Below are 11,431 nucleotides of genomic sequence, written 5' to 3' on the forward strand. Positions count from 1 at the left end.
AAAAAAAAAAAAAAAAAAAAAAAAAAAAGGAAAAAGAAATTGAACCCTTTATTTAAAACTTTCCCATAAGGGCTGGGTACAGTGGCTCACACCTATAATACCAGCACTCTGGGAAGTCGAGGTGGAAGGATTGCTTGAGCTCAGGAGTTCAAGATCAGCCCAGGCAACATAGCAAGACCTCATCTCTACTAAAAATCAAAAAAGTTAGTCAGGTGTGATGGTGTGCACCTGTAGTCCCAGCTACTTGCAAGGCTGAGGTGAGAACATTGCCTGTGTCCAAGAGATCAAGGCTGTAGTGAGCTATGATTGTGCCACTGTACTCCAGCCTGGGCAACAAAGTAAGACTCTGTCTCAAAAATAAAAAACAAAAATAAAAAATAAAACCTTCCCACCAGGAGCACTGTAAACCCAGATGACTTGATTGGTGAACTATTCCAATCATTTGAGGAGGAAATAACCCAAATCTTACACAAATTCTTACAGAAACAGACATGTTGAGAATATTTGCAATTCATATAACCTTAATTCACAAAGGTGACCAGCATATTACAAGAAGGGAAAATTATAAGCCAATTTCTTTCATGAACATGGTAGAAATAATAAACTAAATAATAGTGAATATGTTTAAAAATCTATATAAAAAGATGGTACATCTTGACCAAGTTGAGTTTTTCACAAGAATTCAGTATTGTTTTATCATTCAAAAATTATTCAATGTAATTCACCTTACTAATTAGAAAAAAGGAGAAAAGAGGTCATCTCAATATACGGGGAAGAATAGCATGTGATAAAGTTCAGCACATACTAATGATTATGAGAAACCCTTTTAGTCTGTTTTCTATAGGAAACCTGCTTTAATTTGATGAGTGGTATCTGCATAAATCTTACAACAAACATTACACTTAATGATAAAATACTGAAAGCATTCTCTTTAATGGCAGGGTTACAGACAATAAAAACTTACTATCATCACTGCTTTTCAGTGTGTCCTGGAGATTCTAGCCAGAGCATTAAGGCAAGAAAATAAATAAAACAGCAAAAATCAGAAAGAATAAATAAAATTCTCATTTTACGGATGACATGATTCTGTGTGAACAGTAATACATTTATAAACACAATAGTCCCCCATTATCCATGGGAGGTACATTTTTTCTTTTTGAGATGGAGTTTCACTCTTGTCACCCAGGCAGTGGCATGATCTCAGCGCACTGCAACCTCCGCCTCCAGGGTTCAAGTGACTTTCCTGTCTCAGCCTCCTGAGTAGCTGGGATTACAGGAGCCTGCCACCATGCCTGGCTAATTTTTGTGTTTTTAGTAGAGATGGGGTTTCACTATGTTGGTCAGCTTGGTCTCGGACTGCTGACCTCAGGTGATCCGCCTGCCTTGGCCTCCCAAAGTGCTAGAATTACAGGCATGAGCCACCTCGCAATGCATTTTAAGAATTCCAGTGGATGCCTGAACCTACAGATAGTACAAAACCCTATGTAAATAGTATGTTTTTTCCTATAAATACATATCTATGCTAGAGTTTAATTTATAAATTAGGCACAAGAGATTAACAATAATATTAATAACTAATAATAAAATAGAACGGATACCACAAAATGCCAGCATCACTATTCTTGCACTGTGGGACCATTATTAAGTAGAATAATAATTACTTGAACATAAGCACTGTGATAAGCACAGCAGTGCATGATTTGCATCTCGGGAGGGACAGAACAGAACAGCACAAAATTTGACCACACTATTCAGAACAGTGCACAATTGAAAATTTATGAATTGTGTATTGGTGGGAGTTTTCATTTAATATTTTCAGACCACAGTTTACCATGGGCTACTGAAATCACAGAAAGCAAAACCACAGTTAAGGGGGGACTACTGTAATGACTTGGATTCTATAATGTTTACTGATGGTTGATAGCATTTCTGTCATTTTGACTTTGCCTAGTTCATTCCTAGATTGTAGAAATCTCTTTAGTATGTGGAAGCAGGAGTATGTGGAAGCATTTTGTCATTCCTCAAGTATATGCAGCAAAGATCAAAGTTTTGTGTTTTTTTTTGCTATTACTTTTCTTTCTCTGCAGGTCCTATCTGACTCCTGTACGGGATGAAGAAGCAGAGTCTTTACGGAAAGCACGCTCCAGACAAGCTCGGCAGACACGAAGGTCTACTCAAGTGAGTGTGGCTTTTTAAAATGTCATTTTGTCTATCTACCCTTCTGTTGGAGGTACAGTCAAAACTAAAATATCCATTTTCAACTGCTGATTTACACACACACACACACACACACACACACACACACACACACACACACGGCTTGGTGTGGTGACTCATGCCTGTCATTCCATCAATTTGGGAGGCCAAGGAGTTGAGACCAGGAGGACTCCTGACTTGAGGTCAGGACCAGCCTGGTCAACATGGTGAAACCCCATGTCTCTACTAAAAATATGAAAATTAGCTAGGCATGGTGGCAAGTGCCTGTACAGCTAGTGCTCAACTTACGACCACAGTTGGGACCGTGGACCGGTCGTAACACTATTTGATCATAAGTTGAGTAGGCTATATGTACAGTTGATATGGTGCAAGGAGATGGTAGTGCTGCTGGAAGCTGGTCTGCACTGTCGTATGCCCAGCTGGGCAACGTTTGCGCTGCCAGACGCGGAGCAGTCGTGGCTAGTGATTGTGGTCGTAAAGTCGAATGGTCGTAAGTTGCATAGGTGGTAAGTCGATCAATACCTGTAATTTCAGGCACTTAGGAGGATGAGGTGGGAGAATTGCTTGAACCTGTGAGGTGGAGGTTGCAGTGAGCCAAGATTGCGCCACTGCCCTCCTGGACAGCAGAGCGAGACTCCGTCTCGAAAAAAGAAAACAAAACACACACATGAAAATGACTGCCCTATTCTAGCCACAGTCTTAAAAGTTTTCACTGTGTTGAATCTTACACTACTTAGAATCAAATGAATTTACAGCTACATCTACCCATTCTCACCAATATTCCTCCAGGCTTAGAACAGATTTCTCTTTTCCTTCACAAGATTAATTATTCCACTTGTGCTCAAAGACCTTAAGAATCCTAATACATCCCTATATGCCACTACATTTTAAGAATCCCTAAGGGAAAAGAGTTTAGCAATCCCTCAAAATTTTAAACAAAGAGTTACCATTTGACTCAGCAGTTCTACTCAAAAGAAATGAAAACATATGTCCATATAAAAATTTGTATGTAGGTGTTTATAATAGCATTATTCATAATAGCTAAAAAGTAAAAACAAGCTAAATGTCTATTGACTAATAATGAATAGGTAAACAAAATGTGATATATTTGTACAATGGAATATTACTTGGCAATAAAAAGAATGAAGTACTTCTACATGCTACAACATGGATGAACCTTGAGAAAACATTACGCTAAGTGAAAGAAGCCAGACATAAAACACTCCATATATTATGATTTCATTTATATGAAATGTCCCAAATAGGCAAATCCAAACAGACAAATTAGATGAGTGCCAGGGCTGGGGTGAAGGCTGAATGGGGAGGGACTAATAATGAGTGTGTGGTTTCTTTTTGGGGTGATGAAAATTTTATGAAATTAGATGTGATGATAATTTTATAACTCTATGAATAAACTAAAAACCAAGGAATTGTATACTTTCAAATGGTGAGTTTTATGGTATATGGATTGTATTTTAATAAAGATGTTAAAAAAGGAATCCCTGAGGGAGTCATTGAAGCAGTTTAAGGGAATATGATATAGTCTACATTGTGTGTGTGTGTGTGTGTGTGTGTGTGTGTGTGTGTGTGTGTTAGTGAACTGATGGGAATGGTAGGTGGAGGTGTGTTTGCCAAGCCTAGAAGCAAGAAGACTTGCTGGGAAGCTGTATTGTAGTCCCCAGATTACAAGGGCATGAAATCAAATTGTAATGGTAATGAGAATGGAGAGAAGTCTATGAATTTGTTATTTAAAGAAGCAGAGAAAGATGAGCCCATGAAACAGAATGAAAAGAAGCAGTAAGAGAGGTGAAAAGAAAATCAGAAAATAGTGCAGCATGGAAGTAAATAAACAGTCCATTTCCAATGGAAAGGAGAAGTTCTATAGTTGTTTTTGTTTGTTTGTTTTGTTTTGTTTTGTCTTTTGAGACGGAGTTTTGCTCTTGTTGCCCAGGCTGGATTGCAACGGTGCAATCTCGGCTCACCACAACCCCCACCTCCTGGGTTGAAGCAGTTCTCCTGCCTCAACCTCCCGAGTATCTGGGATTACAGGAGCCTGCCACCGTGCCCAGCTAATTTTTGTATTTTTAATAGAGATGGGGTTTCACTATGTTGGCCAGGATGGTCTCGAACTCACTACAGAGGTCAAGTAGGAAATCTGATCAGTGGAAAAGAGACATCATATGTTGCAGCAAAAACACCCTTGTTGTCTTACTTGACTCTCCCAAAGTAGGTCACGTATTCTTCCTTTATTTTTACTTGATGATTATTTGTCTGTTTCCTCCATTAGAATGTAACCCCCATGAGGACCAAGACTAACTATGTTTTTTAGTTTTGTTTTATTGTGGTGAAAAATACATAACATAAAACTTACCAGTTTTACCATTTTTAAGTTTACAGTTTAATGGCATGAAGTACATTCATATTGTTGTATAATTATCACCACCATTCATCTCTAGAACTTTCTTCCTGTTCCCAAACTGAAACTCTGTATCTATTAAATAATTACTCCTCATTTCCCTCTGGCATCTATCTCCCCTTCCACTTTCTATGAACTTGACTATGCAAGGAACCTCAAATAAGTAGAATCACACAGTATTTTGTTCTTTTGTGTTGTATTTTACTTAGCATAGTTATGAAGGTTCATCCATATTGTAACATTTGTCAGAGTTCCTTCCTCTTAAAGACTGAATATTTTAGTCTTTTATGGATATTGCATTTTGTGTATCCATTCATCTGTCAGTGGACATTGGGTTGCTTCCACCTTTTGGATATTTTATGCTGCTATGAGAATGGCTATACAAATATCTCCCTGAAACCCTGCTTTCATTTCTTTTGGGTATATACTGAGAAATGGAATTTGCTGGATCATATGGTAATTCAATTTTTAATTTTCTGAGGAACTGCCATACTGTTTTCCATAGCGGCTACACTATTTTATTTCCCATTAGCAGTGCACAAGGGTTCTAATTTCTCCACATTCTCACCAATGTTTGTTTGTTTGTTTGTTTGTTTGTTTGTTTGTTTGTTTGTTTTTATGAGATGGAGTTCCAGGGCGCAATGGCATGATCTCAGCTCACTGCAACCTCTGCCTCCAGGGTTCAAGCGATTCTCCTGCCTCAGCCTGCCAAGTAGCTGGGATTATAGGCGCCCATTACCACACCTGGTTAATTATTTTTGTATTTCTAGTAGAGACGGAGTTTCACCATGTTGGCCAGGCTGGTCTCTAACTCCTGACCTCAAGTGATCTGCCCATCTTGGCCTCCCAAAGTGCTGGAATTAACAGGTGTGAGCCACTGTGCCCAGTCTGCTTTTTTGATAATAACCTTCCTAATGGGTGTGAAAAGGAAGACTGACTAAACTTTTGCTCATCTTTTGTACCAGCATACAGTAAATAAATCAATATATACTTATTGAATAAATAAATGAGTGAGAAATCATAGGAAAAGAGAAATTGCTCTGGAATGATTTCAAGTTTGTTTATGAAGGAATGGCAAAAGTTGCTGGAGAGGGGCATAGAATTGAAGTTGGGAGACAGAGAAACATTTTAGAGGAAAAGATTCAGTAGAGAGGGAGTAACAAAACTTGAATAGATCTTTGAACTCCTTGAAATGTGTACATAATTTTTGAGGAGATTTTATTAGCTTCTCAGTAGTCTTCATGATATTCTAAAGGGGACCGCAGACTCCCAAAGAAAGTAAAATCTAAGCTTCTTAGAATAGCTTACAAAATGTGTCATGGCCTCGCGTCTGCCTGCTTTCCTAAACTCAGCTATCCTCATTCTCCCTCTTTCCTCCAACTTTCCCTTTGTTGCGGGCTTCATCTTTGCTAAGTTACCTACAGATTCCTAAGTCATCCATGGCCTCTCGTTTCTCTATCTTTGTATATGCTTCTACCTATCATTCCTTTCCTCCCTCCCGCTACACAAGTTCTTTCTACTCTTTAAAACTCAGTGTTAGGTTTTCCTCCTACATACTCCTGTGTTTCTGTTTTAATACTTACGTTCTCTCATTATACTTGTCTGTTTTCTTATGTCTTTTCTGGTACACTAAAAGGTTCTTGACAGTAATCATTTGATTTGTCTTTGTAGTTCTAGTGCCTAAAGATACTTAATTCTTTATTAACAGAATGATTGAGTGAATGAGTGAATAGTAAAAAAGCAGGGGGTGGGAAGGGAAGCAGGTTGTGGATACAGTACCTGATCAACTACCTTCCAGCTTTGGAACTTCCTTCTTCTGAGGACTCATGCATATAACTACTTGAGTTGGAATCAGCTCACACTCTTTCTAAACTCTTTTTCTCCCTTCTCCTGTAGTTGTGTCTTCATTTGCCTTTCTTCTGTCTTGCTGCTCCTATGACCCTGGTCGGGGGAACATTAATTGTTGGAATATCCCTATATGATTCCTAGAGTTGCTTGGGAATTGATATTAGAGAAAAGCTAGCCTTGTCAGGAAATGGGTGTATGAAAAAAAGAAAAAAATAAGCTAGTGTAAGGGGTTTAAGAGGTTTTGTTGTTGTTATTCTAGTCTAGCTCTGAATTTTCATCGTGTTTAACCAGGTTTTTCTTTTTTTAAGTAAATTTTTTTTCCAGTATCTGCTGTTTAGAGAATCTCTGTTGGGAACCATTTGATCTTGGGAGGGTAGGGACCTTTCAAGTAAAGACACTGAGAACTATTTGGTATGGAAAAAGTACATCTATAACAGGCAGACATCAATGTTGACCTCATTTTCTGGAGATCAAACCAGAAAAACCAAAGTATTACATTCAAATGTACCTAGACTCAGGCCTGGGTTCTTTGTACACTGAGATGCTTAGTTTAAGCATACATTGCTTGAAATGGCCTCATTATCCATTTTGGGGGCTTCATTTTGGGATTTGATAACTCTGATCTTTTTGGGAATACTCCTGCTCAATCATCAAGAGTTATTCCATGGTTGGTATGAAACAGCCCTGATCTTGTGATATTTTCCCAGGGTGTCACCCTAACAGATCTTCAAGAAGCAGAAAGGACTTTCAGCCGGTCGAGGGCAGAGAGAAAGGCTCAGGAGCAGCCTTGTGAGAAGCCCACAGACACTGAAGGGGGGCTTGAGGGGAGCCCTGAGAAGCATGAGCCCTCAGCAGTCCCAGCAACGGAAGCTGGGGAGGGCCAGCAGCCCTGGGGCAGGAGTCTGGATGAAGAGGTGAGCTCATTTTTACGGGCACGTACTGTGATAAAAGCAGGGTAATTAGTCTGGGGAGTATCTTCTTCACTGATAGTTCAAAGGCTATGTTCTGCCTTGCAGTGGACAACTCACTCTGTATGCCTGTCTTTAGTTGGCAAACCTGTGTGACAAAAATTTAGAGGATGTCAGTCCTTAAATGACCATTTTTTTTTTTCTGAGAGTTCACTGATGCTTTTGAATAAATATCCTATTCTAAAAAGAGAGGTCATAGTATAACAAAATGCAAATAAAAATATAAGCATGTATTGAAGGTTTATTTTACTCAATACATGCTTACTTTATGCCAGGCACTATTTTAAGTTCTTCGTATGTATTAATTCATTTAATTCTCATAACAACCCTCTGAGGTAAATATTACTATTTCTATTTTATATATGAGGAAACTGAATCACAGAGGTTAAGGACATTTAAGCCCAACATTTCACACAGCTAAGAAGTGGTTAAGCCAGAGTTTGAACATAGGCAGTCTGACTTGCTCTCATAACCACTAGTGTATATTTTCAAACTCTTGCAAACCTAAGGGCTTACAAAGCACTCGTGGGTGTCACTGTTGGGAGGGACATTTTGATTTATGTTTCATTGCTCTAGTGGAGTTGGTAATCAAAGGTTACCAACCTTTGGTACCCTTTAGGGTGAACATAACTCCTGGTTTACTTAAGGTGGTTCCAAGTATAACTGTTGTCTTTGTGTAATTATCATTACCACTCCTTTGCACTCTCAAAAGTGTCCCGGTTTGGACTGATAAATGTTATGGTCACTGTGGTTATAGAAGAAAGGAATCTCCTTCTTGCTTTGACTCTGAATGGCTAGATTCCATAAACTGAAGTTCTATTTTGTATTTTGTTTGCTTTATAAGCTACTATTTATTGAGTACCTATTACCAGGTATTCTTCTAAGCACCTAATGCACATTTTCTTATTTAATCTTCATAATCCTCTCTGAAGAAAGTGTTATCTCAGTTTTATAGATGAGGATGTTATGGCTCAGAAAAGCTAAGTATCTTATTCAAGGTCACACAGCTAGTAAGTGCTGAAGCTAGAATTTGAACAAAGATCTGTCAGACTCCGAATTTACTACATTTTATTGTATCTGTCTTTATAAATCACAAGAATTTGTACAATCACTATGCCATAAATTTGATGTATAGTAAGAATTTATCTATCTCTGAGTCTTCCATAAACCAAGTTAAGGCTTATTGTTAGGCTGTGTCTGTCCTAACTCTCAGGAAAGAAACAAAAACACTACAAAACAAAAATGGAAACTTTAGAAAGCCTAGTTATGGCAAGCTGGTAGAGTGTTCAGAAGTTGGTAGGATACTCACATTTGTTCTCTGTTCTCAGACAATTCCCACATTTTGCTGCTTCATTCTCCTGAGCTTTTTATTACCCTACATAAACCTTGCCTTTCAGCACTCTATCTTAAAAAAGGCCATCATTCTTATTTTCACTCCAAAATCAAATGAATTTTTATTTACACGGTTAATGCTATCTAGTACCCTTCGGTCAATTTATGAATTGGACTGCTCTCAACATGATGGGATTCTCAGAGTAGGAGTCCAGCAGCTGGTTTTTTGCTGTCTAGTTCATTTATTGAGTGCCTATTACCAGGTACTTAATATTGATCATCATGTACTCATAAGCCTCTCAATATGAAAAAAAACTGTTGAGAACCAGCCCAACCCCGTACGTGGGTTCCCTTAGTCCTGGCAGTGACGAGGTATTGAGAAAAGGAAATAAAGACAGAGACACAAGAGTAGAATTTACAGCGTGGGTCCAGGGGACCATCGCAAGAGTGGAAAATGCATTGGCCCCAGCTCTGGGCTCCAGACAGTTTTATTATGTGTATAATCTCATTGATCTTATGGGCGTGGAAGGGGAGGGTAAAGGAGTAGGTAAGAGCTGGGTGGAGAGCACTTGAGATCCTTCTGAGACATGCTAAACTAGTGCTCTGAGCATTTAACAGCATTTGAAATCCTTCTAAGACATGCTAAACTAGTACTCTGAGTTTATCACAGATTGTTATCAAGGTGCAGCTGCATCAGCAGTATAGCAGATTAGGAGCCACCCGGTCTGACCACACCCATTGCAACGAGGGGCTTTTATCTCCCCAGCATTGAGGACATAGAGCAATTAAAATCACTCCATATTCCGAGAACCTAGGCAGAGCCTGAGGTGTTCCGTCATCTCTGCCCTGCAAGGCTTTTCTCCTCCTTGCCAGCTCCCATCTGCAAAGACCGTCCCCGATCTTGTGAGCACAGGTCGCCTTCCTTCTCAGAGATCTTTGCATACGCCCTCTTTATGAGGCCCTTATACAGTCTCCATGTTGAGAAGGCATTTGTGGGACCAGAGCAGTATTCCCTTGCTCTGCAACCACCCCGAGGTGTTCCCCGGTATTACTGCGCTCTTGGATGGTCTTTACCTTACGCCTCCTGTTGCCATTTGATTTCTAATTAACTGCACCAATAATGTAGTTTAGTTCAGTGTATAAACTTCAGTGTCTTCTGAGTCAAGCAAGCTTACAGTTATTTAGCTAGAATCAAGATAGGTCTCTCCCTGGCCATCTTGACCCACAAAAACATTTTGTATAAACCTGCTGTTCTTATCCTTTAGATGGACTTGACTTCTAATATCTCATGTGTGGATTATTTCCAGCCTATCGGTCATCGCCTGAGGTGTCCAACTCAGCCAGACAAACCCACCACGCCAACATCTCCTTCTACATCAACACCCTCGCTCTACACCAGTTCCAGTTCCCACCTGCTACGGACAAATAGATTCTCAGACCCTGATTCTGAGAGTTCAAAGACTACCACGAACACTACAACTGCAAAGGAAATGGACAAAAATGGTATGTGGAGCTTCAAAAGACACAGGCCCCTCCACAGTGCACATCCCCCAGATTCTTAAAGTCCATACTTTGTTTTATCTCTGGCCAGAGAGTGAAGAAGCAGATTTGGATGAGCAGTCCTCTAAGAGGCTGTCCATCCGAGAGAGGAGGCGGCCCAAGGAACGGCGAAGAGGCACAGGCATCAATTTCTGGACAAAGGATGTAAGTGGATTGGTCTGTGCTGAGGCATATCATATTACTCTTGGCCACCATCCTTTCAATTGAGTTTAAAATAGAGTCCTCATGGTGCCATGAATTCTGCAGATTCTCAGGAAGTATTACTGAGGAAAAGAGAAGAAAGACCTAACTAGTGTGGGACTCATTTGTATGTTCCTGCTAGATTCCCAGTATCTAATACAGTGATAAGCACATGTAAGCACATGGTGGGCACTCAGTAAATTGGCAAATAATTTAAAAACTGGAAATATACAACAGCCATGTAATAAATGAATAAGCTTGTCAAGTTTTAGTAGTCCTCCCTAATATTCCCTGAATGTCATGTAGTGAAGTCAAAAATACCTTAGTGCCACATATGAGCAGAGATTCTAACTAAATATTGTAGGAGTGCTACAAGAATTTCAAGGAACTTAAAATCTCTCAGTAATACAAGTTCACTTAGGTTTACTCTTTTGGAGAAAAAAAGGAACAAATAACATAAAATAGATTAACTCTGGCTTTAAAATAAAGACATATATGCCAATGCTTACTAACTACAAATACACATTCAATAGTTTATTTTTTAAATTTTTTAAAATATTATTTCCAAGCTGGACACCATTAACATTCAGTAGTTTAATTCATCCTCTTCCATATCTTGTTCTGTACCCTTCTCATTCAACCTTGTTATTGGCATTTTAAAGAACAAGTGACCAATAACCTGGAAAAGAGGACCCTGCTTACCAGTAACTGATTTGAAAATTGGACATACTTATTCAGTGAGACAAGAAATGAGACAGTAATAGTCATCTATTAGAAATTATTTTTTAGAGGCTGGGCGCAGTGGCTCATGCTTATAATCCTAGCACTTTGGGAGGCTGAGGTGGGTGGATCACCTGAGGTCAGGAGTTCAAAACCAGCCTGGCCATCATGGTGAAACCCCATCTTTAAA

General features: G+C 39.2%; 1 protein-coding gene across 2 annotated transcripts in view; it reads left to right on the forward strand.

The window, feature by feature from the left end:
• Positions 1-11,431, forward strand: part of LOC108301984 (protein phosphatase 1 regulatory subunit 12B) — a 165,077-nt gene that overhangs the window by 84,670 nt on the left and 68,976 nt on the right. For both annotated transcript variants that reach the window (XM_017525319.2, XM_017525320.2), the window contains 4 exons: positions 2,088-2,178; positions 7,189-7,395; positions 10,089-10,284; positions 10,373-10,485. In XM_017525319.2, coding sequence (XP_017380808.1) covers positions 2,088-2,178; positions 7,189-7,395; positions 10,089-10,284; positions 10,373-10,485 — 607 coding nt within the window. The remainder of the gene's footprint in view (positions 1-2,087; positions 2,179-7,188; positions 7,396-10,088; positions 10,285-10,372; positions 10,486-11,431) is intronic.

The sequence above is a fragment of the Cebus imitator genome, unplaced genomic scaffold, assembly GCF_001604975.1.
Source record: "Cebus imitator isolate Cc_AM_T3 unplaced genomic scaffold, Cebus_imitator-1.0 Scaffold38, whole genome shotgun sequence".
Lineage (NCBI taxonomy): Eukaryota > Metazoa > Chordata > Mammalia > Primates > Cebidae > Cebus > Cebus imitator.